The 26,990-nt window shown below is 52.5% G+C and overlaps 1 protein-coding gene across 2 annotated transcripts; it reads left to right on the top strand.

The window, feature by feature from the left end:
* The first annotated feature begins 1,460 nt into the window (after nt 1-1,460).
* On the top strand, nt 1,461-25,036 carry Cdc42ep4 (CDC42 effector protein 4). Of its 2 annotated transcripts, none has more exons than XR_007834243.1 (2): nt 1,461-1,581; nt 21,840-21,909. XR_007834243.1 is itself a non-coding variant. In XM_051179875.1 (2 exons), exon 2 carries the CDS (start codon nt 22,335-22,337, stop codon nt 23,409-23,411), a length of 1,077 nt encoding a protein of 358 aa, XP_051035832.1. In that variant the 5' UTR covers nt 1,461-1,581; nt 22,233-22,334; the 3' UTR covers nt 23,412-25,036. The 2 variants fall into 2 exon arrangements, 1 of the variants encoding a protein (XP_051035832.1); XM_051179875.1 differs by lacking the exon at nt 21,840-21,909 and adding an exon at nt 22,233-25,036.
* The last annotated feature ends 1,954 nt before the right edge of the window (nt 25,037-26,990 follow it).

Below are 26,990 nucleotides of genomic sequence, written 5' to 3'. Positions count from 1 at the left end.
CAGAAGTACAGGGAGGCGTCCAGCAGGGAACCCCGGGGGTACGGCACCAGTGGGAGGGCCACCAAGAGCCTGCATCTGCCAGCACCTTCATCAGGGGAATGTTAACATCTGGGGTGCCGTGTCCAGTGTACGGATGAGAAGGCTTGCAGGTCAGTGAGGGACAAGAGTTGGGATTTTAAGCCACAGGCAACCCCAATTCTTCCCAGTTGGCTTGTCGTAGAGCCACCTCTACCCAGATGGTAGCCCTGTGACCACATCTGATACTGCTTTATAGTCTACACCAGGTTTCTCCTCGACAACCTTCAGGTGAGGTTAGGAGAGGGACCCACACAGGGAAAGTTGGAGGGAGCTATAACTTCCCTATAGTAATCCAATCCCGGTCATAACCTAGGGCTATCCCGTTCCCTAACTGCTTTGGACCCCGTTTTTAGCACCACTGTCTAACTTTTGGTTGTTGATGTGGGTCTTGAATGCGGTGTGAGTAGGCCCCATGCTCTGAGGAACCCAGCTGTTGGACTTGATTTTCACACCCGAAAAGTTTGACGTTTTCTCGGATAGACAGGAAAAGAAGGCGCGATCCTGAGCAGGCAGGGCTTCCAGAAGACACTGAAGGAACTGAGGGGCCAAGAGGCAACGCCGGGGGAAGAGGAGGAGGATGGGGCCTCCACAACCACTTCCTTTAAGTAGTTGGGGGAATTTCGACTTTAGGCTGGGTCCGTTTTCCTCTTGTTGACCATTTCGCCGCCGGCATCTATTTTTAATGATCATTCGTGGCTGGAACTTCCTCTACAAAGAAGAGCTTCATGATAGCTGCTGCTCAACGTATCCGGCCCAAGAACTCAGGAGTTAATTCCGGGAGGTTCCCTGGGAGGGTACTGGAGATGCCTGTGGTCACCAGGCAGAGCGATCAAAGTCAGTTCACCTTACTGGAGCCTTACTACTGCCCAATGGACACGGGCGGGCCTGATCCTCCCGCGCTCCAGATTGAGACAGAAGCCACGGAGCCCACGCTTCCGCTCGTGTTCCCAGAGTCCCTGGCCCAGAAGTCCTGGAGGGAGTTGGTGGGGGAACGAGGGACGCCTCCTGGGCTAGGTGGGGGAGTAGATTCCTTACCATTGTTCAAAACTGGAAGAGGCTCGAGAGGGCCTTCTCTTGAGCCTTAGGGAGGAGATGCGCTCCTGGTTCTGCGAAGCCCAAGTCTGGTTACTCACCAGAGCACGGGGGAGCATGGTGATGAGGCGATTGCTCGAAGCACACTAGCTCCGGCTACCCCACCAGGAGCTGGGGGAAGGGACTCTCGGGCTTTTAGATTTGAACCGGTGTGGCCGAACAGCCAGGCTGAGTTCCGGGACAGCCATTGGCTGCTGCAGCGGCGTGACATAAGCGCGGAGGGGTACGGGAGGGAGGGCTGGGAGGAGCCAGGGAGGGGAGTGCCCCAGCGTCTAGCACACCCGGAGCCCGGGCAGCCAGAGGAAACAAACGCCGGCGCTGCCATGGGTCGCCAGTCCTGCCGAGGCGCCGAGCACACAGACGGAAGTGCACAGCCGTCCGGGGCCCGCGTTCGAGGAGCTGGGGACCGAGGTAGGCGATGGGTACCCGTCTGTGGCCTTGCAGCCGCGTGAGGCCTGGGTAGGCTCGAGATCCCTGGGCGCGTGGGAGAGGACAGAAAGACCCCGGGGATGGGGAAGACCAGGGAGGGATCAGTACACACACCCCCATCTGCACCCCAGCGTGGGTAAGCATGGCCGGGGCAAGGGGCGTCTTGTGTGTCCGGGACCCAGAGCCAAACCCCGTGTCCCAGAAAATCGCAGTGTGCGGAGGAGGGGGTGACAACAGGGCTCAGCGTCGCCAGGACTCGCCAATCTGGCCACGGAAGCTGCTCCGGGTGGGGTGAGTGGGAAGGTTTTAAAGGTCCACCCCCTCGCGTAGGAATGGGGTGTGTGTTGCCGTGGGCCAGGCACGCAACACAATAATCGCGGTCACCCCGAGGGGGGCGTGTTCGCACAGAGTTCTCCATGAATAACAGCCGAGTTCTTGTGTAGTGGCGGAGGGTGTTCGCGCGCTCTCCCGCTTGTACACACACTGCAGTAGGCGCCACCCGGTATCGCCGGGCCCCGGGAGAAAGGAGGGCAGGCAGGAGCCGTCTGCAAGGCAATAGCCTAGCGAACGACTACTCCCCCCCTCCTCCCGGCCCGCACAAGCCCTTCCCTCCCCCGCCCCGCCCGCCCGCCTCCCTCGGAAGACTAGGAGGCCAAGGCCGCCGAGAGGCGCAGGCTCCTGGCGGCGGGGTGGGGCTGCCCGAGCTGGCCGCCTCTTTTGCAGCCCGGGACGAAGCTTCACGCTGGGGCCCTGCGTGTGCGCCGGGTGCTCCCAGAGCACCGCACTCGAGGCTTGTTCAGGGGCGGGTAAGTAGCGGTTGGTTAATGATTTAACCGTTCGCTCCGGACGTTGAAGCTGCGATCTTGGTCTCTGGCTGGCTCCTCCCCATTCCTGGAGCGCCCCCAGCCGGGGGGGACAAATCTGCCCTCCTGTGTCTGTGGTGTGTCGCCTGCAGGATCTGCCTCTACCTGTTAGGGGTCCCCTGGCAGCTGTGGGTGAGTGTCCCAGACTGGAGGGGTGGATGGCGGTTGAGCTTCCTGGGGGAAGACCGTAGGACTTGCGTGAGTGTGTGCCTGAGGGGGGAGGGGCGCTCCCTCGCTTAGTTAACTCAAACCAGGTTCCTTGTGTTTGCCCAATGAAATACTGCGGCCTGGGCTTCGGAAGTTTTCTTTTTCTCCCAGGGAGAAAGAAGAGGAAAGACAATGCTTTCTCTTTTCTTCATGGCTGGGGACTTCTCCCCCACCCCCTCCAACACTCTCGCCTCTTGCAATCTGAGCGGCTCCCACGTCCCTCTCTGGGCCCACATCTCCCGTTCTTTGCCCAGGTAGTTGAGCAGTGGAATGGGGAAAGTCCTTGTGGGCGTCTCTTTACTTTGAAGTCTCCTGTCAACTCTCTGTCGGAGAGGATGGGGTACTTCCATCCTTTTCCCCAGCAGCCATCTGGACCGGAGACCTGGGGAGCATAAACAATGAGAGGTCCCTGGCAGGGGGCCTCTGCCCTGCAACTTCTTCGCCCTGTCTGGGTTTCCAGTAAGGCCTGCAGCAGCTCCTCCCGCCCCTTTCTGGGGCCAGGCTGGAGGAGGGGGCCACCAGTGGGATGGAGTGGATTTTAAAAGAACAAAGGGCAGGGCCCACAGCAGGGGGAACTCTGTTACAGGTTTGGGAAAGGGGGTGAGGGTGAGGGTGCTGGAGCAGAGCCAGGCCTCTGGGCAGCCCAAGGGCAGTTGGCAATAATGGGGCATCCGCTAGAGTCCTGGGAGTCGCCATCAATGTTGGGTAGCTGGGACCGTGCTGAGTGTGGGGGGTGCCGCGTGCTACCAGCTCTCATCAGCTGCCGGTATGTGGCTACTGATTAATGCGCTTTATCTCCTCGGAACTGGGACTTTGCCCCTCAGCTGTTTCCCACCATGGGGAGCCTTGGGAGATCTGGAGGGGAGCTCCTCAGGGGTCCTGAGGACCTGCCTTTGGGAGGACTTGAGGGAGCTGGCGTGTGCTAAAGTGAGCCTACTCCCAAGCAGTGTTGACTTAGGGGTGTCTCAGCCCCTCTGGTAACTTCCCGGGAGTTCACAGGGTCTCTTGCTCATTGAGCTACCGCGCGCCCATGTTCTGTGTGCTCACTCTGTCCCTTTGAGTATTTCTTGAGTTTTGTGGGGTGTCTGTCTTTATTTAGCCTCCCCCCCCCCTTCAGATTGTTGCTCACACGTACCCATTCTCGTTTTAAGCCGTATGTGTGTGTTTGCGCGGGCGCGCGCGCCCAGAGGTCTTCCAAACTGACAAGCCAAGCTTCTGAGCCAGCAGGAAGTCACAAGCAGAGGGAGGGTTTCTTTGGGAGGCAGTGGTCCTGAGGGGTGGTCTGGTGTTGATCTGTAAGGGAATCTCGGAGCTTTTCCAGAAGGGCCCCCAGGTTGCCTGTGGTTCAGGACCACCCCCCTTTTCCAATTCATTCCGGGGCCAGGACAGGCTGTGCCCAGCTGTGGTAGGCGAGGTGTTTGATGTTAGTGTCCCCTTCTCTTCCTGCCTCCCTGCCTCCCCGCTTCCCTTGAAGTTTGGATGGAGTTGGCAGAGGAGGGAGGTCTGCAGCCAGCATCCTGGATGGCTATGGAGTAACAACTCCAGCTGTTCTGGTTAGGACATCCCACAGACAACACTTAGGCGCCTGCACTGTTGGGGGGAGGGAGGAGTTTGTCCCCAGTAAGAACAGAGGAGTTGGGTTGATGCCAGCGATAAGGCTGGGGAGTGGAAAGGGGTTGAGCAATCTCACCCTGGGAGTTGAGTGTGGACCCCGAGCTGTGCTTAGGTCTTGTGACCTCAGGACTAGAGACTTTTCCTCAGTCTGGGGAGAAAGGACCAATTCCCAGGACCAAGGGGACATTTGGAGCAGTAGAAGTCCCTTGACTGCTGCTGACTCCAGCTAATATTTCTAAAGTTCCTGGGGAAGGCTCAGCCCAGGTCAGCCCTCTTTGGGCAGGGCCTGGGACAGTCATTCAGGGAGGGACAGGAGAGTGGCTAAAAGTAGCTCTGCCTACTTGCTTGATAGAGAAAGTTCAACCATTAGCTTCCCACATTCCTACTCCTTATGAAGCCCCAGCTTAAACTGGCCTCCTGGAGCCTTGGGCTTCCTTCCAGCCTTGGAACACTAGAGCCCTTCCCTACGCCCCGGGCATCGCCAGCTTGCTGCTCCGGCTCAGTGCCAGGAGGACAGTGCTGGCAAACAGAGCCTCCTTTACCTGAGACTGGTGGTCTCTGCCCCACCTTCCCAAGCTGAGATAGGGTCTCCCTTTTCAGCCTGAGATGAAGACAGTTTGGCGATGTCATGTGCTCACACCCAGTCTTCTCCCTCTGTTCTTAATTGTAGGGCCAGGGCAAGAGAGACCCTTGTATGTCTGGTGCTCAGTCACCACCCTCTGCCTTGATTATCAAGGTGTCAGATGATGCCAGCTGAAGCCACTGTAAGGATTCAGGCACTTTGCAGGCCTGCCCGTCACCTGGCAGAATGCACTCAGGCAGTACTCTAGTCAGCCCAGGGTTCCATGAGTACCAGTGTGCATGCAGGTGTGAAGGACCCCTTTAAAAGTCAGACCCCTGCCCACTTACGCTCTTTTTGCTTTCTCTTTTTGGTCTTCTCTCTTTCTCTCTCTCTCTCTCTCTCTCTCTCTCTCTCTCTCTCTTCCCTCCCCCCTCCCTCTCTCTCCCTCCTGCTTTTGGTTGGCCACCAGCTACCCCCCCCCCTTCGTTTCTTTTCCCTCCACCAATAAACTCCATGTGGGTGCGTTGAGTCTCTGTTTTGTTTCATTGGCGACAGCTGCATAAAAGGAACCGCAGCCACCCCAGCTCTCTTTCATCTGTCTCCGTTTAGGGACTGAACTTAGTCTACTGACCCCAGTTTTAGGTCTTCCTAGATGTGACAAGGAAGCCGGGTCTCATGTCCCAACTCCTCTCCATCACCATCACTTCCTCTCTGCTCTGCGAGCGCCCCACCAAGACCCATTCTGTTATAAACCGCTCCTTTCTTCAGGATGTTGCCCAGACCCTGAAGCCTTAGAGAGGAGACCCTCTGCTCTCCTCCTGCTCTGTCTCTGGAGATTCTGGCTTGGAGAGGAAGAGCTTGGAAGGAACATAGAAGCCACTGGTACCCTGCATGGAGTCGGGAGAGCCTGGGAGTTTTAAAGGAACAGGGTGCTCTCTATGGGTGTGGTACGTCTTCCTCTTTGAAATTCTGTGTCTTGGTGCTGGTAGCACCCAGTCTCCATCTTCTCCTTACCCTTATCCTAGGGGAAGAACGAGCGTGTCCACAATCCTTTTTGAACTGAAATCAGAGGGAGTCAGGCACTCTCCATCCTGCATCATCAAAGGTCAAAGGTGAAGAAGCCCCAGGCAGGGTTGCCTCACAACCCTGCTACTTGGTTGGCAGTACAGAGTGAGGTTGGGCTCTGTACCCTGGCTTAGGGATCAGCTTCATGCAGCACCCTGGAGCCTGTTGGGTTAGGCATGTGCAGGGATGCTCAGGGCTGACAGTGGATCCTGTTTGAACTCATTATCATATCACTGAGCATGCTGGTACCTACACCGGTAGATGTGGGGACTCCAGAGTCAGGAATGGAAGGTCCGCCAGCCTGCTTGGGGGCTTGCTTTTTCTGGAGACCCCACAGTGCCCTTGTGGTTTCCACTCAGCGAGTACCACTTCTTAGGAGAAGCGGAGCCGAGCCAAGCCTGGGGGTGGATGGGTTTCAGCTGCAGCAGCTTCCTTCTGAGATGAGACCGGAGCAGAAGCGCTACTCTCCCCCCCTTCCCCTAGCAACTTGTCCTGCATAGCTACAGCTCACTTCCCGCCCAATACCCTTTCCTCTTCCCTCGCTGGTGGTAGATTGTTGGGTGGCAGACTCCTGGAAGCCCACGTTTCCAGGAAGGGTCATGTAAACAAGTGAAGTTGCCGGATGTCCTTGGGTCACTAGTTGTGCGTCGTCTTGGCTCCCTGGTCAGTTGTCGTTTCCGGTCTCTTCTAGGCTCTGGCCCCTCTCTTTTCCCTTGTGGGCAGTTCATATTCCCAGGCCATGGGTGAGGGAAGCCTTTTCCCCTCCCACCAGCTTCCTTGCCCTGGTTCAAGGCAGGGGGCTCTGGAATGATGATAGAGGTGGGTATGGATAGACACTGGGGTAATCCTCCCCCCAGACTCCCAGAAGAATGTACCCCCCCCCCCGTGCCACCTCTCAGGATTAATCAGCTTTCTCTGGAATAGTTAAAAAATGAGGTGCCCAAACTGGTGATTTTTTTAAAAGAATTACTTATTTTTATTTATGTGGATGAGTGTTAGCCTGCATGTATGAATATTCACGTGTGTGAATTGCCTGCAATGGGAGCCAGGTCCCCTGGAGTTAGAGTTGTGCCTTTCCATTTGTTTGCTACGTCCCAAACTCTGGTCCTCTGCAAGAGCACCAAATTCTCTTAACTACTGAGCCATCTCTCCAGCTACACACACACACACACACACACACACACACACACACACACACACACACACACACGAGTCAGGGTTAGGACATGGCATGGCACCCTTCTGTGCTCAGGGCTCTCCTTCCACCATGTGGGCTCTGCTCTGGCCATCAAGCTTGGTGACAAGTACCTTCAGTGGTTTGAGCCATCTTGTTGCTCTTGGCTATGAAGCTGTGGGCTTCCTATGGGTGTTTAGCACCTGTAGCCCTCATCACTTCTTCACGACTTGGGTTCTGACCATGATTATGAGCCCCTCATCACGTGCAGCGTGCTTTACATCAGAGTGGAAAATACCCAGGGTTATCTAGAGTGTCCTCACAGCTCTCCTTAGAAGCTGGGTGACTTCTTTGGGCTCTCTGAGCCTCTGCTTTCTTATCTACAAGATGGAGACTCTGGTGCTGAATGAACCATGTGGTATTTGGTATCTCAGATGCTCGGCACAGGACCTTAAGGACTTAAAAACAATTTAATGAGAACACAGTGTCTAGGACCTGGAGGTCTACTCTCTCTCATACTTCTGTGACCTGGTACAGGGTCTGGCTGTTGGAGATGATGAAGAATCCCTCAATCCTCTGGAGAATGTGACAGTTAAAGGCAGTAACTGTAGGACAGTGCCGTTAATAGGAACATAATGCTGGGAGCTGCTGGCAGCTCAATGATGGGACATGTGCTCTGCAGGTGTGCACCCCTGGCTTCTTTGCCGACTTCTGAATGCCATTCCTGCTTCCAGCAAAGGGTTATATAAGGCCAGTCATACATAGAACTTTAACTCTCTGTGAACATTTGTTGCTTTCCGAGCCAGGGTTTCTCTGTGTATCCCTGGCTGTCCTGGAGCTAGCTCTGTAGACCAGGCTGGCTTCAAAAACTCAGAGATCTGCCTGCCTCTACCTCCCAAGGGCTGGGATTAAAGATGTCTACCACCATTGTCCACCTCATATGTTTTTTTTTTTTCTAACGGCTATATTTTAAAGGCTGTTTTTTCTTTTAAGGTAGATTTTTAAATTAACCCAACACACCCAAAATACTGCCATTTCCATGTCTTTCTTGAAAATTTTCAGTGTGGGGGTTGGGAAATGGCTCAGCAGTGAGGAATGCTTGCTGTGTTTTCAGAGGATCTCAGTTTGCTTGCTAGCAGCTTACAAATAACTAATTCTAACTCTAGGGGATCTAATACCCTCTTCTGGCCCTGGACGAGCTTGCGTGTGTGTGTGTGTGTGTGTGTGTGTGTGTGTGTGTGCGCGCGCGCGCGCGTGTGTGTGTACACACACACAAATGTAAGTGGACATGGTGAGGCATACCTTTTATCAAGCTTGGGAGGCAGAGGCAGGCTGATCTCTGAGTTCAAAGCCAGCCAGTTCTATGTAGTGTGTTCTAGGCCAGCCACAGCTACATAGTAAGGTTCCATCTCAAATATATGCATATACAAACTTACAGAAATTACCTGTGGTGTATTTTATGTTGTTTGTGAAAATACAAAAGCTTCAACTGGGAGGTGGTAGTATAAACCTTCAATCCCACCACTCGGGAGGCAGGGACAGGTAGATCTCTGTGAGTTCGAAGACAGCCAGGACTATTACACAGAGAAATCATCTTGGGAAAAGGAAACAGAAAAGTTTCAAAATCCATCCTATCTCTCACACTAATGTAACAACACATTATAGTCTGGATGAGAAACTTTATAAATATTTCATCAGTGTTTGGATTTCATAATATTTATAGTCACAGAGTCACATTCTCAGATTTTCCCATAAAGGAACCAAATATCTCATTTAAAATTAAAAATTAGACATTAAAAACTTTGTTTCCCGAGTCATACTAACCACAACTTGGGCACTTGGTCTCTGTCTGCGCCCCCTCCCCCAGCCGAGGCGCTTCAGGCCTGCTGTAGTGGCCTTCTCTCCTATGCAGTGATGACAGTTGTTGCAGATGGGACAAGATTTTCTCTCCCCTCCCCTCATGTCCTTTGAGGTCAACTCTTGTTTTGTGGCCCAAGCTGGCCTGGAATTTGGAATCCTCCTGTCCCAGGCTTCCCAGAGCAGGGATGACTAGCGGGCAATGCCTAGCCCTTCCTTATTCTGAGATACAGTTAGAAAAGCCAAGGCGGCTTTAGAGAGAACAGTGGGGCGAGGGTTCTTTCCAGCTGGGTACTCCAAATCTGTTCTGCATGGTGAGGCTCCAGCTCTGCGCTAGAAACAAGCCGAAGAAGGAACAGAAAAGCTCCTGTGGAAGCCGGCCCACGACTGCACAGGATCGGGAAGTAGTTCGTATCTGATAAAGCCCTATTTGGTTACTTTCTGCCCATATTTACAACAAAACTGGTTTTATAAGAGTTCAAGAAAATTACCATTCTTTGTTGCTGTTATTTTTTCCTAGCTGCGTTATTTTATGTGTATTAATGTTTTGCTTACATAGACATCTGTACCATGTGTGCGCTTTGTCCGAGGTGGCCTGAAAGAGGGCGTCAGCCCCCTTGGAACGGGAGGTGCAGATGGCTGTGGACTGTCTATGTGGGTGCTGGGAACTGAAGCCAGGGTTTCTAGGAGGGCAGCCTTCCTCGTGCTCTTAACCCCTGAGCCATCTCTCCAGCACTTTTTCTGTGTTTGTTGTTTTGTTTTTTCCAGACAAGGTTTCTCTGTGTAACAGTCCTGGCTGTCCTGGAACTTCCTCTGTAGACCAGGCTGCCCTTGAACTCAGAGATCTGCCTCTGCCTCCTGAGTGCTGGGATTAAAGGCATGGGCCACCTCCACCTAGCTGGTCTTGTTTTGTTTGTTTTTGAGATAGGGTCTCACTTTTTAGTCCTGGCTGGCTTGAAACTCACCATGGAGACCAAGTTGTAACCAGATCACTAAGCTCTGCCGCCGCACCCAGATTTTTTTGTTTAAAGAAGGAACATAAACCAGATAGCATGAATATACCTTAGGCTAGCCTAGACTCACTATCAGATGCGCTGCCTCGGTCTTCCTGCATGACCCTCCCCAGTGCTGAGATTGCAGGTGTGAGCCACCAGCCCTCGGTAACTTTGTGGCTTCTGTTTGTTTTTACTGCTATTTTGTTATATTTTATATAATACTATTTATTGTCTCCCCCCCCACTCCCCTGTGTGTGTGTGTATTAATGTGTTAAGCGGGGATCAAATCCAGGTGTGCATTTTACCACTTGGGTGTACCCTAACTTAATGTGTCCTTGACTATGTTGCCTGGATTTACCTTGTATTTACAACATAAATGATGCTATATTTCCACTCGAGGTCCTCCTGCCTCAGAATGAGGAGCTGGGCTCACACACCTGTGGCTCTAGGCCTGGCACTTGCCTGTTACTGGTCTTTGTGTCCCCCTGCCAGATAGAGGTCACAGACATCTGTACCTTACCCTGTTTCTTTGGAGGGTCTTGTTTTGTTTTCTGTGAGTAGCTTGCACTGCGTTTGCCCATACTTTTAGCTTTTTCCTCCCTGGGAGTGGAAGTCTTTGATTGGTGAGATGAAAGCCAGAAGACACGATGGAGCAGCTTGGACCACAGACAAATGAGGCACTTGGCAAAACGTAAATCACCACAATATAAACAGGCATATGATAAGTTTGCCAAAATATTTGCAGAATAAGTCTTAAGATTTAAAGAACCAGACAAGTCCATTGGAAAACGAGAAGGCCCTCCTGCCAATAGCAGAATGAGCAAAAAGCTTCAATGAACAGTTTCCAAGAAAGAAGGTACAGATGACAACATTATATTAAAAAAAAAAAAACAACAACAAAAAAAAAAACCAACACAACAACAAAAGCCCATTCATATTTAGTAACCAAAGAAATGCAGAGCCCAAGTTTGGAAGGTGAGGTTATGTTTGTACATTAAAATTTCAGTTCAGTGAAAAGCCTGGTATGGTGCATACTCGCCATTGCAGCTGCTGGGAGGCAGAGGCAGGAGGATAGCCGTCAGTCTGAGGCCAGCCTGTTTGTTCCAGGCTAGTCAGGGCTACATAGTGAGTAGTGAGACCCTATCTCAAAGAGGAAGCAGAAGCCAGGCATGGTGGGTGGTGCATGCCTTAATCCCAGCGCCAGGGAGCCAGAGGCAGGTCTATCTCTGTGAGTTCAAGGCCAGCCTGCTCTACAGAGTTCCAGGACAACCAGGGCTACACAGAGAAACCCTGTCTTAGAAACATAAAAACAGAAGCAAAGCTGGGTGGTGGTGGTGCATGCCTTTAATCCCAGCAGAAGTGGAATCAGAGCCTGGGAGACCAAGGAAAGGCACAGGTGCCTACTGTCACCCTGTGGCACCGAAACCTGAAAATAGAATAAGAAACAGAAGTGATTTTTTCCCACCAGTCTAACAGAGATAATTAAAAGCTGGCATTTTGGGCGGGGGGTGGGGGGTGGGGAATAGACTTTACATAGCCTAACCAGAGAATAAAACACTCGTGAGAGACTGGCTGAAGAGACACGTAGAGGGTTAGGATTGCATTTGAAGTGGCATGTAATCTAGCACAGGAGGAGCGAGCGCCTTCAGTCCAAGAAGAACAATGGCTGGCTTTCTTCCCTGTCTGCAGGGCAAGGTCCTGCCTGTGTGGCGAGGGGGAAATATCCAAATCTGCACTACCCTGTAGAAGTATGTGAGCTTTGAGGTCAAGGCTTCTTTATACGTTTAATGTATTCATTTTAATTGTATGTGTGTGAACACGAGCACATGTGGAGTGCAGGTGCCAACAGAGGCCAGAGACATCCAGTCCCCGGAGCTGGAATTGGTCAGTGCTGAGCCGCTGACGCAGATGCTGCAAACAGAATTCGGGTGCTCTTAACTCCTAAGCTATCTGTCTGTCTATCCCCTCTACTTTTTTTTCCTTTCAAGATAGGGCTTCTCTGTGTCACAGCTCTGGCTGTCCTGGAACTCACTTTGTAGACCAGGCTGGCTTCAAACTCACAGAGATCTGCCAGCCTCTGCCTCCTGAGAGCTAGTATTAAAAGGTGTGCGCCTCCACCACCCACCCAATAAATAAAAATCTTTAAAAAGTATATAACAACCCATAGAGAAGTGGCAGAAAATGGGAATTGGGAAGGCGTTCTGGTGTGGAGGAATGCTTTTTTCCTTGCCTGATTCACTCTGTGGTCCCTGTCCTGGCTGACTTACTGCTGCCTTTCTCCAGCATCCTGTTGCCCTGCCCGGTAAGCAGGGATGGCCAGGCCACGTGCATCCCCGTGCAGCTGTGGAAAGCATGGAGTGATGCCTGGAGCCTCAATCACTTTCCCTTCCAGGAAGGAGCCTTCAAAGAAAGGATGTTTGTCTCTTGGAAGCAGGATGCGTCCTGGCTAGGCTTGGGCAGTGCAGGCCTGGCTTGGCTGGCCTCTGGGGAAGGTTGGGTAAATGCCTAGATCCTAGGGTTTGAGAGCAGGCTTGGGTCAGGGTTCTGGTCTTCCTCCTTGGAATCAGCATTGAGTCTGGGCTTCCTTGGGAAAATTTTGAAGCTAGACCTTGTGCTGACCCCATTCTTAAGTACCCGGGGGACACCTGGCCTGGGCTTCTGATGGGTCCTTTCTGCTGTCTTCTTTCTGTGTAGGACTTTGGGAGGCATGGGCACACCTCTAGTCCGGGAGTTGGTAAAGTGCATTGTGATCCCTGTCACATTCTGTAAGCCACGTTCCTCAGCCCCTCCAAACGTGTGTGCCAATCCCACCGATTGGTTCAGAAGTTATGAGGAATGAGGGCATTTCCCCTGCCTGAGCCTTCTGCACGGTTGCGTTGAGGTGCAGAAGTGTACAAGTCTGTTCTCCCTGTCTGGTGCTAGACACACGGAAGGTACCCGGTAAAGGAATAGTCGACAGCTATAACTTTTCTGCGCATGGTCAGTTGAAGAGCGCGCCCTTTAGTGACCCCTGCCCTTTGTTGTTTTCACCAGTCTCACAGTATTGCCTCACAGCATTGAGGTGGCCAGGCTGGGGCTATGGGAGGGACAAAAGCTGGGCTCTCACCTGCCTGGAATGTCTCTTGACAGGGTCCCACTGCCCTGTGGGTGGCTGACCTCCTGGGATGCTGGCTGGAGGCCAGTGTCTATCGGTGGGCGTGGTTGTTACCAGTCGCCTGCTTGGCCAAGAAGAAGGCTTGAACACCCGGAAGCAACTGCTGGGGAGAGTTCTCTCCCTGGGGGAGGGGAGTGTGTGGGGGAAGAGGGGTAGTCTATTTAATCTGGCACAGAGCAAATGATTCTGTCGGTATATATTTATGTTTTATTTTCTGTGTGTGAGTGTTTTGCTTGAGTACTTGTAAGTGCACTCTGAGAATGGAGCCCGGAAGAGAGCATCAGATCCCCTGGGGCTGCAGTTACAGATGTGAACAGCCCTGTGGGTGCTGGGTATCGAACCACGTCCTCCAGAAAAGTCAACAGTGTTCTTAACCTGCTGGGCCATCTCTCCAGCACCCAGGTCTCTGTATTATAGATTGCCTACTCTTACCTCCCAGACACTTACTTAGCACAGAACATGAATCCTGGGGTGACCTGGGGGAGGAGGGAGGGACAGATGTCAGCGGGAGAGAGATAGCCCTTGTTGATATCTTGTTCTTGCAGATGCTGAGCCTCACAATGGAGAGTTTTAAGCTGGTTTGAAATTAAAGCCTTTTCCTTAAGCCTTTGATGCTTTGGGATTTATTATTATTATTATTGTTAAAAGCAGCTTCACCACATTAAAGGGAATTTTTTGGGGAGGACAAGCTAGGGAAACAGTTCAGTCGGTACAAGTAGAACATGGACCTGAGATTGATCCCTGGAAGCCATGTTTAAGGGTGTGTGTGTGTGTGTGTGTGTGAGAGAGAGAGAGAGAGAGAGAGAGAGAGAGTGTGTGTGTGTTCTCAGGTAAAGGTGCCTGCTCTGTGTGTGTGTGAGTGTGTGTGTGTGTGTGTGTGTGTGTGTGTGTGTGTGTTAGCTCTCGGGGTAAGGGTGCCTGCTCTGTCTGTGAGTGTGTGTGTGAGTGTGTGTGTGTGTGTGTGTGTGTGTGTGTGTGTGTGATAGTTCTCAGGGTAAGGGTGCCTGCTGGCACCTATTGCATCCCGTATCTATCATTCATGGTGAAAGAAGAGAATTGACCCCTGTAAGTCTTCTTTGTAGTGTGCCATAGAACAGGTATGCCCATACACACAGAAAATACACAGACACAAGCACACAAATGCACCCACCAGGAAACATTTTTTGGTTTTTGTTTGTTTGTTTATCTTTGAAGCAGGATTTCTTTATGTAGCTTTGCAGCCTGTCCTGAACTCACTCTGTAGACCAGGCTGGCTTCAAACTCACAGAGAGCCACTCACCCCTGCCTTCCAATGCTGGGATTAAAAGCATGAGCCACCACGCCTGGGCTTAGCCCTCTTGTGCCCAAGCTGTTACCTTGATTTCCCTCTGTCCTTTCCAATGAGTTCGTATGGAGCAGGGTTGGATGGATGTGTTTCTCTTTCCCATGAGCCACTCCTACTGTTTGGGGAACTATTCATGTGGCTGCATGGCCTCTGGACAAACACCCCAGCCTCACCCATCATGGTTTCCTGACAGTCCACGGGCCTAACGCTTCCTCATTTTCTCAGCCTGCCCTTACTGCTCGGCAGCTGTTTCTTCCCGGCTTGTAATCTTGTGAACACGGCTTTGATGGTGAATACCCGTACATTTGGGACTTTTTCCTCTTGACACGCTTCTGTGGTGTTTGTTTCCAGATGTGGAGGTGGCCAAATTACTCCCTCTCCCCGACTCAGGTCCCTCAGTTGAGGGACCCCTCAGCCCCCCTGTTCTGAGGTCATTAGGATGTGAGCAGTTCTTGGGATGCAGTGCTGTGGCTCTCCCTGCCTTGTAGAAATGTGCACCTCCCCCCCCCATACACGGCTTTTGTTTTTTTTTTTTTTTTGTTTGTTTGTTTTTTCCCTTCTGTTGGCAAGTTGATTGAAGACACAGGAAGGTCTGACCCCGCTCTGGCCATAATCCAGTTGTGGGTGTTACTTGAGGAAAACTTCCAGATTTTGTCAGAGATCTGAGCTCCAGGACCACCTGGGTCCCTGCACTCCATGACCTTTGGCAAGTCACCTGTCCTTATCCCCACTCAGGCCACTGGGTTGGATCACCTCCTTAACCCATGGAGCTGTATTTTAGCACCCACCCCTACCCCTGGGCTGTGTGATAAAATCCAGTAGTGTGTGGGAAGGACATACCAGAGCCATCACAGCTGTCCTTTGGTGTCTACAGTGGATTGATTCCAGGTCCCCCGGGATACCAAATCCACAGATAGATGCTTAGGTCCCTTACAAGAGACAGCCTAATATTTGTGCATATCTCATGGGGAACTTTAATCTCTGGGTTTCCACAGATGTGTGGATGCTATGGAAATAGTTGTGCTACATTGTTTAGGGAATAATGATAGATGGGTTGGGATTGTACATAGTCAGTATTTGTGTGTGTAGTGGAAGGGGTGTGCTCACCTGGGCATGCGGTAGACATTGAGATGTCTTCCTTAATGGTTTCCCCATCTTTTAAAAAACATTTTCATTGGTTGTTAGTGTCGTAGTCTGTACATGTCTCTGTATTTGATGGTTTCTTGGGTTGGGTTGTCATAGTGAGTGTCTCTGAGGTCACAAGACTATTCCGTCATGGAGTTGATTCTCTCCTTTATGTTTCCATGGGTTACGGGCATTGGATTAAGATTGTCAGGCTTGTGCGGTGGGCGCTTTCCTGCTGAGCCATCTTCCCAGTTTTCCACATTACTTCTAAGAATTTTAGAATTACTTATTTTATATGTATGAGTGTTTGGTGTGCATATATGAATGTCTACCATGTGCATGCCTGGTGCCTGCACAGACAGTTGTGAGCCGCCATATGGGTGCTGGGAATCAAACCCAGCCATCCCAGCCAGTGCTATTGACCACTGAGCCATCGCTCCAGCCTCCACCTTGCTTTTCAAGACGGGGTCTCTCACTCAACCTGGCTGACCAGGGAGCTCCCAGGATTTGCCCATCTCTGCCTCACATGTGTGTGCCAGGGATCGAACTCAGATCCTCATGCACAGCAAGTGCCTTACTTTCTCCACTGACTCCTCTCCCTGGCCTGTTTCTGAGCACTTGTTTTGACTGGGAAATCTACAGATTTAGAAGGCTGGCCATCTATTGATTTTATTTTCTTAAAAGACAAAAAAACTAAATGGTTGGCAGTTTGCCCATAACCTGTGTGCAGAGCTCAATATGGTAGCACACACCTTTCACCATAGCACATGGGAGGCAGAGCGCAGTGATCTCTGAGTTCGAGGCCAGCCTGATCTACAGATCGAGTTCCAGGACATCCAGGACTACATAGTGAGAACCTGCCTTGAAAAAAAACAAAACAAAACAAAACAAGAATTGTGTACACTCCAGTTTGGTGTGTTTTACATTGTACCACCATATTTTTGATATTGTGCCTCTGTTTTAGTAGATGGAATCTGGAGAAGGAATTAAAACTTGGCTTCAACCTGTGGTCTGGGCTCAGACCCTTAATGTGGCATTCCCATCTCTAAAAGCTTGATTCCTTACCCCAGTCCCCAGTTTTTATTTCTTGGAATCGTGACTGTTCGTTCTTTACTTAAGTCAGGACATCCCAAGCTTCTTGTACAAACAGCAGACTTCCAGATGCCAGATCTGCAGTCACAACACGCACAGATCCCTTAGAAGTCCGCCTCTTTAAGAGTGTGTGGCAAAGCCCCCACAGCTCGGCTGTCCCTCGCTGTCCCCAGTTCTGGCCTCTCCCTGACTTTGCTTCCTAAAGGCTAGTGAGTGTTCCAGAGAATGCCAGATCTCTCTCTGCTGACAAAAGCCAGAGCTGCTAGCCTCTCTGAGAGGTGTGGCCTGCGGCAGACTGGTTTTCTTACCCCTGAGAGATGTAAGCACCAGACATTTGGACACTTCATCTTTGGACAGAGTTAAGTTCTGCCTAGGGGCAGGTACAGCATTGTCCCTGTGGGAAAAGGCATGACTCAGCTCTGGGAAAGGATGCCTGGAGTCCTCATAGAGGCTGCCCTTTGATCCACCATGGGAACATCATCGACTCCTGTTGGCCACAACTCGGAAACCCTCCCAGGATTTGTTCCTGTGTGTCCTCCCCAGCCACACTTCTGTCTTGCCTCCTCCAGGAAAAGTATCTGGACTGCATTTGTTTTCCCTCCCCCATGACCTCCAGGTTCAATGCCACCAAGAACTTCCCAAGGTCCTTGGTTTATATTCAACACCAAGGACAAAACTCACGTGGCCTGTCCTCTGACCATGTAGATTTTCATTCTGTCCTTTAAATACCACAGGTGTGTCCTACCTCAGGGTCTTCACGCATGCCGTATTATGTTTCCGTCTGCCCAGCTTTGAGATGGCTGCCTCCTGGTTGCTCTGGTTCAGTTCCCAGTGCCCCTACTTCCAAACTTGCTCCCATTACCCAGTCCATTTGTTGCACACACACACACACACACACACACACCCCGACTCTCCATCTTAGGAATGATGGATAATGTGTTTCACTGCTCTGTTTCGGGGCCTGGAAGAAAACAGCCATCCCTCAGTGTAGGTGATTGGTTCTGGGACCCCTTCGGATACCCAAATCCCAGATGTTTGAGTCCTTTGTCTAAAATTGCATGGTTGCATATAATCTGTGTCTTTGTCCTTCAGGCAGACTCTGGGCTCCTTGTACACACACAACACGTGGGAATGGTTGATAGAGCTGTACTATCTTGTTTACAGTAATTGTAAGGGATATCCGTGCATGTTTGGTGTAGCTGTAGATTTTTTTCCCTGCAAAAGGTTTTCAAACTGTGGGTGGCTCAGGCTTTGGGTACAGAAGGAACGCTTGTGAGTACAGAGGGATGGCTGAGTGTGAGTGTTGTGGGGGTCTGCAATAACACAGTGAGTGAGTGAGCGAATGAATGTATGAAACCTAGAGTCAATCCATCCAAGCTAGGACTCTTCTGTCTGGCCACATTGCCTGGAGCTGGTCTGAGATGGAAAACCGGGAAATGACTGACAGAGGGTGTGGCTGCCCTTGGCAGTGGTGGTGGGTGTTGAAGCATGGGTAACTCAGTGTACTGACTGGGGTGAGCCTCCGGTCAGCTGCGGAGGGGAAGGCCTTCCTGCCTGGCAGTCTCGGTAGCATAACTCTGGCTCTCGTCTAGTGCTGAGATGCCAAGGGACAGACAGGCCACTGCCTAGACCTTTAGAGTGGGTTACATTGGTACTGCCAGACCTGTTTGTCAGTCAGCTGACCAGTCTGGGAGGGTACTTTTCACCGTTCATCCTGCCCGAGAGGGTGGTGACAGGTCCAGACAAGGACTGTGCTGTGTTCCAGAGCCTTGCTGTGTGTGGGGTTGGTAGATGAGCTTGCTTCTTGATTGTGTCTTAGGGGAAAGTGCTGGTTCCACAAGACCTTGCCCTCCAAGGCTCAAGAGGACTAGGAGCATTGCAAGCTGCTGGCCATTTCCCCTCGTCTACCCAGGAAAGTGGGATGTGGCCTTGGGTGGGATGGGGTGTCCACCTGGTCTCATGGGACAGCCTGTTTTAGGGACTTCCCCAGAGCTGAGTCACGGTGTTTAGCAACAGTCCTCCCAAAGCCACAGGCCCTGTGGTCCAGCCCCTTTCAGAAGTGAGATGGAGGCCTTCAGGGTCAGCCCCAGCCCCTCACCTCCTGCTTCTACCTATCATTCCTGACTACGTCCTCAGTCCCAAACCCTGTCTGTTAGAAACTTGGGTGACTTGCTGTTGTTTGGGCCCTTGAAGCCAACCCTTCAGCTTGTTGGCTGAGTCGTCATTGACCCTAACTAAAGCCTGCTGCGTGCTCTGTGCCATATGTGCTCAAATTCTGAGGCCCCACAGGACAAGGCCTCAGCTCACCCAGACTGAGGTGGGAGAATCGGGGACTCTAAGGACACTTGATAGGTACTGAAAATAGTTTATGCCAAGCCACACAGCCTGTACCCATCTCCGGAGCAAGATCACAGGAAGTAGATGGCATTGTGTAGACTGTCATTGTTTTTCAGGAGGCAGAAGGGGCACTGGCTCTGGCCTAGGATGGTGGGGTGCCACACTGAGTGTCCCTGCAAAGTAGTAGTTGGGGAAGGGAACGGCCTCTGGTATGGTCTGGGTCCTTGGTCCCTCTGGGTGGCTGTGGAGCATCTCTGGAGAACCGTGGGCTGCCTCGCCTGCCATTTCCCTCATATTTCCTTTCTGATAAGCTCTTCCAGTGGGAAAGCACAATGTGGCTAAGCTTGAGGACTTCTAGACTTAGAGTGAAGCCTTTTCACAAATTGATGTGGTCTTGGGTACCCCTCCTTCCTCCTCACTCTCGCGATCCTGTTATCTGTTTTCATTCTTGCCTCCCAGGAAATTAGGGGAGTGGGCCTCTTAGCCATTTCAGATGCCATGGCTGGAGGTTGGGGTGGTGGTAGATGCTGCTGGTAGATCCTGCAGAGACCAGGGGTACTGTGAATAACTTACCACTCAGCCAATAGGACGCCCAGCTTAAACAAGCAAACAAATAAAAGACTGCCCCAAGCATCCCCAGGTTAGTTACCCTATAACAATGCAGCCAGTTTTAGATGGCAGAAATCGCCCTCCTCTGGGCCTCCTGGGCCATGGGTGGTGGGCAGTGAGCAGAGCTCTGATTCAGTACCAAGAATCAGGAGAGAGGCTCAGCAGGTGCCTGTCCTTGGCTGGCACTGATTTCTGGGGTGTGAACCTGAGTCATCTCAGTGACCCTGCTTTCTCATCCGGAAGCTGGAAGAGCCCGGGTGTTCCTCCCAGCGGTGTGGGTGTCTAGCGCGCTGTATGAGGAACCTTCTGTTCGACTAGCAGCAGAGAAACCAGAGGATCACCATGCCTTCCCCCTCCCCTTTTCCTTTTCTTTCTGATTGGGGTGTGGGGAGCTGGAGAGATGGCTCAGTGGTTAAGAGCCCTGGCCACTGGCTGCCTTCTACAGGACCCAGGTTTGGTTTTCAGTACCCACATAGTGGCTCACAGCTGCAACCCTAGTTGCAGGGGCTGCGGTGCCCTCTTCTGGCCCCCATGGGCACTGCATGCACATAGTACACATACACAGCATATACATACACCCCACACACTTTAGAAAGAAAAATGTGTGTAACACACACATCATACCACAGCCCACGTGTGAAGGTTAAAGGGACCCCCCACCTAACCTCCCACCTTGTTTGAGACAGGGTCTTTTGGTGATCACTGTGTAGGCCAGGCTAGCAAGCCTCTGGGCATCTGTAGATTCTCTAACTCCTGTTTCTCTGTAGGTAGAAGGATGTAAGTAAATTTAGCTTTGCATAGGTTCTAAGGATCCAGACTCAGGCCCTCACACTCAAGTGGCAGCATTTTTACCCACTGAGCCATTTCCCCAGCCTTTTTTTTTTTGTTAAGCTAAAGAGAGTTTTCCTCAAAATTTAGCTCAGGGTTCTCCCTGACTGCGTACTAACCCAGGCTTCCTGTACAGGAGATCTATCTGCCCTTGGCTCCCCTTGGGAGTTGCTCTCAGTGGTGGGGGGGGGGGTGGCCATCACACTGGCTGTTTGACATGGAATGGTAGGATGTAGGGGAAGATGCAGAGGACATAAAGAGGTCAAGCTAGGAGCCCAGGGGCTGACATGAAGGCCAAAGGGGGAGAGGTTGGGGTGATGGTGGCCACACTTTAAGTGTTCAAAGTCCAGCTGTGTGACACAATGGTGCTGGACAGGATTTAGAACCAAGACCTGTTCGAACACTCTAGACGCACGTAGCCTGGCAGGAAGGTTAGCGTCCAGCTGGCAGGGACAGAATGATGTAACAGGTGCCTGGCAGGAGAGGGGGCATTCAGAATGCTGTGAGAGGCAGGTGGCCTGGAGGGACTAGCTCTGGCTGTGGGTGCTTTCCTGGGGCAGCATTGCCCCCCCCAGGTTGTTGAGGGCACCGGATGGTGGGTGTTGGAAGAGGACACCGTGTATCAAATGCAAGAGTGGGGTGAGGGCAAGGGGAAGGTGGGGGCTGGCAGTGACATGGAGGAGGGCAGCAGAGACAATCCTAGGAGGTCTGCAGGGAGGAGGGAAGCGTTAGTGCAGTCAGGTGTTGGGGTGGTTGTTTGTGTGTTTGTTTGGCTAAGAGAGCAAGAACGAGAGTGAGGGGGATGGGATGGGATGGGACAGGCAGGAAGACCAGTAAAGCAACAGTCGGGACAGGTGGTCTGGGTGACCAAGCATGGAGCAACGGAAACAGCCGAAGCCTGCCAGGCCTCACTGAGCCCTGCAGTGGGACAGGTGGGCAGGATGGGGAGGGGACAGGCATCCGGGGACCCAGCTCCATCTCTCATCCTACCCAGCTCTGCTGGGCAGAAAGGGCCTGGCCTGGGGCCTTGACGCTAAACTTTCCTTGCCAGAGGCTGTGCCCTGAGATCTCCCTGTGTTGTCCTCTGGGTTTCTAGTTAGTCACCCAGGGCCTTGCATCTAGAGTCCCATCTCTCTCTCTGGCCCCCAATGATAAAGAACCCAGGAGGGAGTTTTCCCCAACTCCATCTCCTCAAGGGATGGGAGATGGTCTCTGGCAGAGCTTGGGGTCTCACAGTGATGTTACAGGCAGGAATCTTTATGTATGTGACACCCAACGGGAGCTGGAAGGCAAGGAGCTGGTTCTGTGGTTCCTGCATCCCCACCCCAATTCTGATTCAGAAAGAGCCAGGCTGGCCAGCCGCCCACATGTATGGTAATGACAGGCAGGCAAGCATCTGGGCCTGGCCTGACCATTCCGTTCTCTCTGACTCAGGCTGAGGTGTCCACCAACTCCACAGGGATCCAGGTTAGACAGCAGGAAGTTCTTGCCTGCAGACCGGCAGGCTGTCTGGAACCTACTTACCATTTAAGGTGGTCTGTTCAGTGTTCCAGCCTAGGCAGGGATGGGGGGGGTGTGGAACTTGGGGTGATTATTTTCCTCTCAGGTGTCAGAGAAAGTATGTCTCTGGGACCAAACTCTAGCCCAATTTATAAATATTCTTCCACATTAGGAGGTGTGGGAGAAGAAATGGCCAAGTTGGGAAGTTTACTGCTGGAAGTTTCCAGGTGTTTTGATGGGAAATCGGGGGTTAAATGATGGTCTTTGGTCTGTGGACTTGTGAGCCTAGGCTGTATTAACCCTTTGCCTCCTACTCTTTGCTTGCAGCTCTCTGATTGCCCTGTCTGCCTTTTACACTTGCTGGACTTGAGGTCTGACCCCACACCTGCCTGTTACCTTGCGAGTGCCTGCCCATTTCTAGCCGGCACCATGCCTATCCTCAAGCAGCTGGTGTCCAGCTCTGTGCACTCCAAGCGCCGCTCTCGAGTGGATCTCACCGCGGAGATGATCAGTGCCCCTCTGGGTGACTTCCGCCACACCATGCACGTGGGCCGGGCTGGAGATGCCTTTGGGGATACCTCCTTCCTCACCAGCAAGGCAGGTGAGGCTGATGGTGAGTCCCTGGATGAGCAGGCCTCGACGTCGTCATCTTCCAAACGCAGCCTCCTATCCCGAAAGTTCCGGGGCAGTAAACGGTCACAGTCCGTGACCCGAGGGGACCGGGAGCAGAGAGATATGCTGGGCTCCCTGCGAGACTCAGCACTGTTTGTCAAGAATGCCATGTCCCTGCCTCAGCTCAATGAGAAGGAAGCCACTGAGAAGAACTCCAGCAAGCTACCCAAGAGCCTGTCATCCAGCCCTGTGAAAAAGGTAGATGCTGGAGACAGTGGCCAGGAGACAGGCTCAGGGGAGCTGGGTCCTCATCGGAATGGGGCCACAGGCCCCCATTCTCCTGACCCACTCCTGGATGAGCAGGCCTTTGGGGACCTGACAGATCTACCCATTGTGCCCAAGGCCAGCTATGGGCTGAAACATGCTGAGTCTATTATGTCCTTCCACATTGACCTGGGGCCCTCCATGCTGGGCGACGTCCTCAGCATCATGGACAAGGACGAGTGGGACCCAGAGGAGGAAGAGGATGGTGGTTACCATGACAAAGAAGGCCCCAGCAGCATGGTCCAGGCTCCCCCTTTGCTAGAGGTAGCTCCTCCAATAGGAAGACATGAAAGCAAGGCTGGCTCGGACCAGGCCTCCATGCTGCCCCCACATGCTCTGGAAGATGATGGGTGGGCAGCAGCCGCCCCCAGCCCCAGCTCAGCACGCAGCGTGGGCAGCCACACCACACGGGACAGTAGCTCCCTGTCCAGCTGCACCTCGGGTGTCCTGGAGGAACGCAGCCCAGCTTTCCGAGGCCCAGACAGGGCCCGGGCTGCTGCCCCAAGGCAACTGGACAAGGAATTCTCCTTCATGGATGAGGAGGAAGAGGAAGACGAGATCCGAGTTTGAGGCGGGACAGAAAGTTAACAGTAGTTTCCACAACTCTGGGCTGCATCGTGTCCCTGTTGCTGCCTTCACTGTGACCTTTGACCTTCCTGTGTAGGCGCAGCTAAGAACCTCATTGGAGTAGACCCTGGACCTCACGGATTGGAAACCAGGGAGGTAGCGTGGGTACTGATGGCCTGACTCTGACCTGTTCTTCCTCTACTGAAGCAGCTGGGACAGAGCCGTGTCCCAGCAGGAATCCACTCTCCTCTGTCTGGGCCCCAGTCGGACGCCAGATGTTAGTTCGCTTTCCTGCAGCAATGTCAGGGCAGCCAGGTGTGGCCTCTCTCGAAGGTCATGGACACTTGGTTTCTTTTTATCACCTGGTGTCTGGTGCCTACCTGGGAGGTACATGCAGCAGGAGGCAGGTGTGGCTACACATCCCGGCTCTTCGTTCTCTACCCCTGGCTCCTTGCTGGAAGCCTGGTGCTCTTTGGGATCCGTTGGAACCAGGGCGGGCCTCACCCAATACACTAAATGCAGTCCTTCCCAAGGGCCAGGACGGTGGGGGACAGAAGGAACTCCCCCGGCCCCCAGCTTCTTGGGTTTTCAAGAAGGGGCCCTTCCTCGGTGACACTAGGAACAGGAAGGGCTATCTCTGCCCTACAGGTGCATTTGTTTGTTTGTTGTTGTATGTTTAAACGCGAATAGAGCTACCAGGAGAATATAATCCTGTTCACAAGATTGTCTTGGTGGCACAGTGACTGTTAGCTTACTAACCCTGGCTGTACAGACCCTGTCCAGGTTGAATTGGGGGCAACCATCACCAGTGTTTGTTCATGAACCCCACATCTGTAGCTGTTAACAGCTGAATGAAGACTATGTAGGAAAGTTCTGGAAAATGATGGTTAAGTAATTCATTGTTCCCCGGAGTGTGAGCTGTGTTTTTGACTGGGTGTTTCCCTCCCTGCTGCCCTACTCTGTGGGGAACAGGGTCTTCTTCTATTCTCAGCCTCTCCCGACTGCCCAGGCCAAGACTGGGGTCAGCTAAGAGCCAGACTGAGCAAGACTATATTCAATTTGAACTCCAGGTTAACAAAAGTGGGTTTTGTTTGTTTGCTTTTTGAGACACGGTCTCCCTCTGTAGCCCAAGCTGGCCTCAGATTGGCAGCAAAGCCTCTCTTTCCCTGGGAGCTGAGGTTACAAGCATGCACCAGCAGCCCTGACTGTGTTTGTCTGAAATCTGTTTTGCTCGGCTCCTGTAACTCTACCCAGGACATGAGTAGAAGCAGGGGCCAGAGCCCAGGGGTGGTGGTTCATTACTTTGCTGCTCTGACTGGGAACAGGCTGGCCCACCTCCTGGTCTAGCACAGCCAGTGGGAGTCAAGAGAGAGCAAGCTAAATTGTAATAGGATTCTGGCCAGATGAGGGTAGTGGCCTGCCATGGGCTGCTCTGCTTCCAGAGTCCTCCCAGATCCTGACCCGGAAACACTCACTGGGCTCCTGACTGGTGCTCCACGGAACTGTGCCTCTGGCCACCAGCACACGCACCCCTCCCAATCTACCCGGTCAGTTCTAGACTCTAAACTTTGTATTTTTTCCATGACATTGATAAAGCAGTAAGAAAACATTAAAATTTCCTCCTAGCAGCCCTGGTGTCTTTTTGTCTCCTTCCTGGGGTTCTTATTTCAGGATGTGGGGAAGCAGCTGGACACACCCAATCCACAGAAGAAAGGACAGTGAATGCCAGTGCTCAGCTCACTTTACTTTTTTATACAGCCTAGGAGCCCAGCCCAGGGAGAATGGTGCCACCTATAGTGGGTGGGTCTCCTGTCTCAGGTAAGCCAGGCGCTCTCTCTCTCTCTCTCTCTCTCTCTCTCTCTCTCTCTCTCTCTCTCTCTCTCTCTCTCTCTTTCTCACACACACACACACACACACACACACACACACACACACACACACACACGTACATCCAGAGTCCCCTCTCCCAAGCAATTCTTGATCTCCTCAAGTTGACATTGAGATGAATGAACCATTACAGTCAACCAGGGGCTCCTGACCTCACGAGTCTCAATGTAGCTTCTCGTTTCCTGCTTGGGGCCATCCCATCTTCAGGCCTTTTGGAGGACAAAGCCTCATGGGCTCAGCTTGAGCAGGCCCTGCAGTCCACACTGCTAGGGACCAGTTGGGGGCCCTTGGTCACTGAGCTCTGTTCCTTGGCCCTTTCTGTAAAGTGGAGGGGCTGCTGCTTTTTGGGGTGGGTTGGACCCCGTAGCACAGGGTCTATTCTTGTGTTCCTGGGAAGGGGCTGCCCTGTCCCAAGGCCCTGGGAATCGTTCAGGGTACTGCCACCCCCAGGACTGCAGAGAGCGCAGATAAGTGAGGAATGGAATGGGCCCTCCTTCCCTTTCTACCATTTGCCTTGGAGAATAGACTTCCAGATGGTATGCTTTGGGCTCAGCCTCAGTGCTCAGTCAGGAGAGCCACTCAGGTCACTGGAGCCACACCGAAGCCGTGCGCCAAAGCTGCAGGATGACGTGGAGATGATCATGAATTGACAACCTCTGCCCCTTTCACAACCTCCCCCGGGTGCATCTCTGGAAACAAAGTCAGGGTGCAACCGCCCTGAGTGTGGGAACCAGGTGACCCCTCCACCCACAGTCCTGGCTCCTGTCACAGACCCCGCCTCTCACACCCACACTCACAGCCTGGGGTGGCTCTAAGAAGAAGCGCGGCCTGGATAGGGCCCCTGCTTGCTCCTTGGAAATGTAAGGAATCCTTGAGCTGAGTTCTGGCTGAACCCTCTGAGGTTCTGCTGAGAAATGTGGCTTCCTATTCATTCTTTCCCTGGGAAGTAATTAAAGGCATCATTAGCGTGTCACCCATGTCTCTTCTGTCCCCAGACAGGCTCATTAAGGCTACTGAGAGACAAGTTTTAATGAGGAGTTAAGAGCAGGGTGGGGCACACAGGAGCCCTCTGAGAATATCTGGACCACTCTGACCTGAAGCCTGTCTTCAGTGGTTTGGGTAAGAAGGAACTATTGGGGTAATAGAACAAGAGAAGTCCTTCCCTCCCAGGCCCTCTGTCCACCCTGGACCAGCCTAGGGCTCTTAGGAATCCAGAGGCCAGCAGGTCTGGCAGCAGCTCTGATGGGCTCCACAGGCCCAGGGGATGCAGATAGGAGAGCCTCCCTGCCAACTCTCTGCCTTCCAACTCACGTGGCTGGTTGTTCTCAATCACTTTGCACTGACAATGCATTGGACCGGTATGTTCACTGAGCCACAACGCCCCCTGCGTATGGATTATGTTACGGTTGGTAGAAGGCCCTTCTTTTACCACCCTGCCTTGGTCTCTCGAGAAACCTAGGGGTTCACACAGCGAGCCACACCCCACCCCCTTCTCAGGTAGTCCTTGTATTCTGACACGTCTCGTCCTCGTGTCTCAGCATCCAGAAGGCAGGTGTGACCCACTGGTCCTTCTTCAGGCCCCGGATGCTCCGTAGGATCTCTTCTACCTCAGACAACTTGAAACTGTCATTCTAAGTCAGCTCTCAGTTAAGATTTCCCATAACCTGAGGGGACCCCAAGGCTTCTGGCCCAATA

The sequence above is a fragment of the Phodopus roborovskii genome, unplaced genomic scaffold, assembly GCF_943737965.1.
Source record: "Phodopus roborovskii unplaced genomic scaffold, PHOROB, whole genome shotgun sequence".
Classification (NCBI taxonomy): Eukaryota; Metazoa; Chordata; class Mammalia; order Rodentia; family Cricetidae; genus Phodopus; species Phodopus roborovskii.
This window is presented reverse-complemented; position numbering and strand designations above follow the sequence as displayed.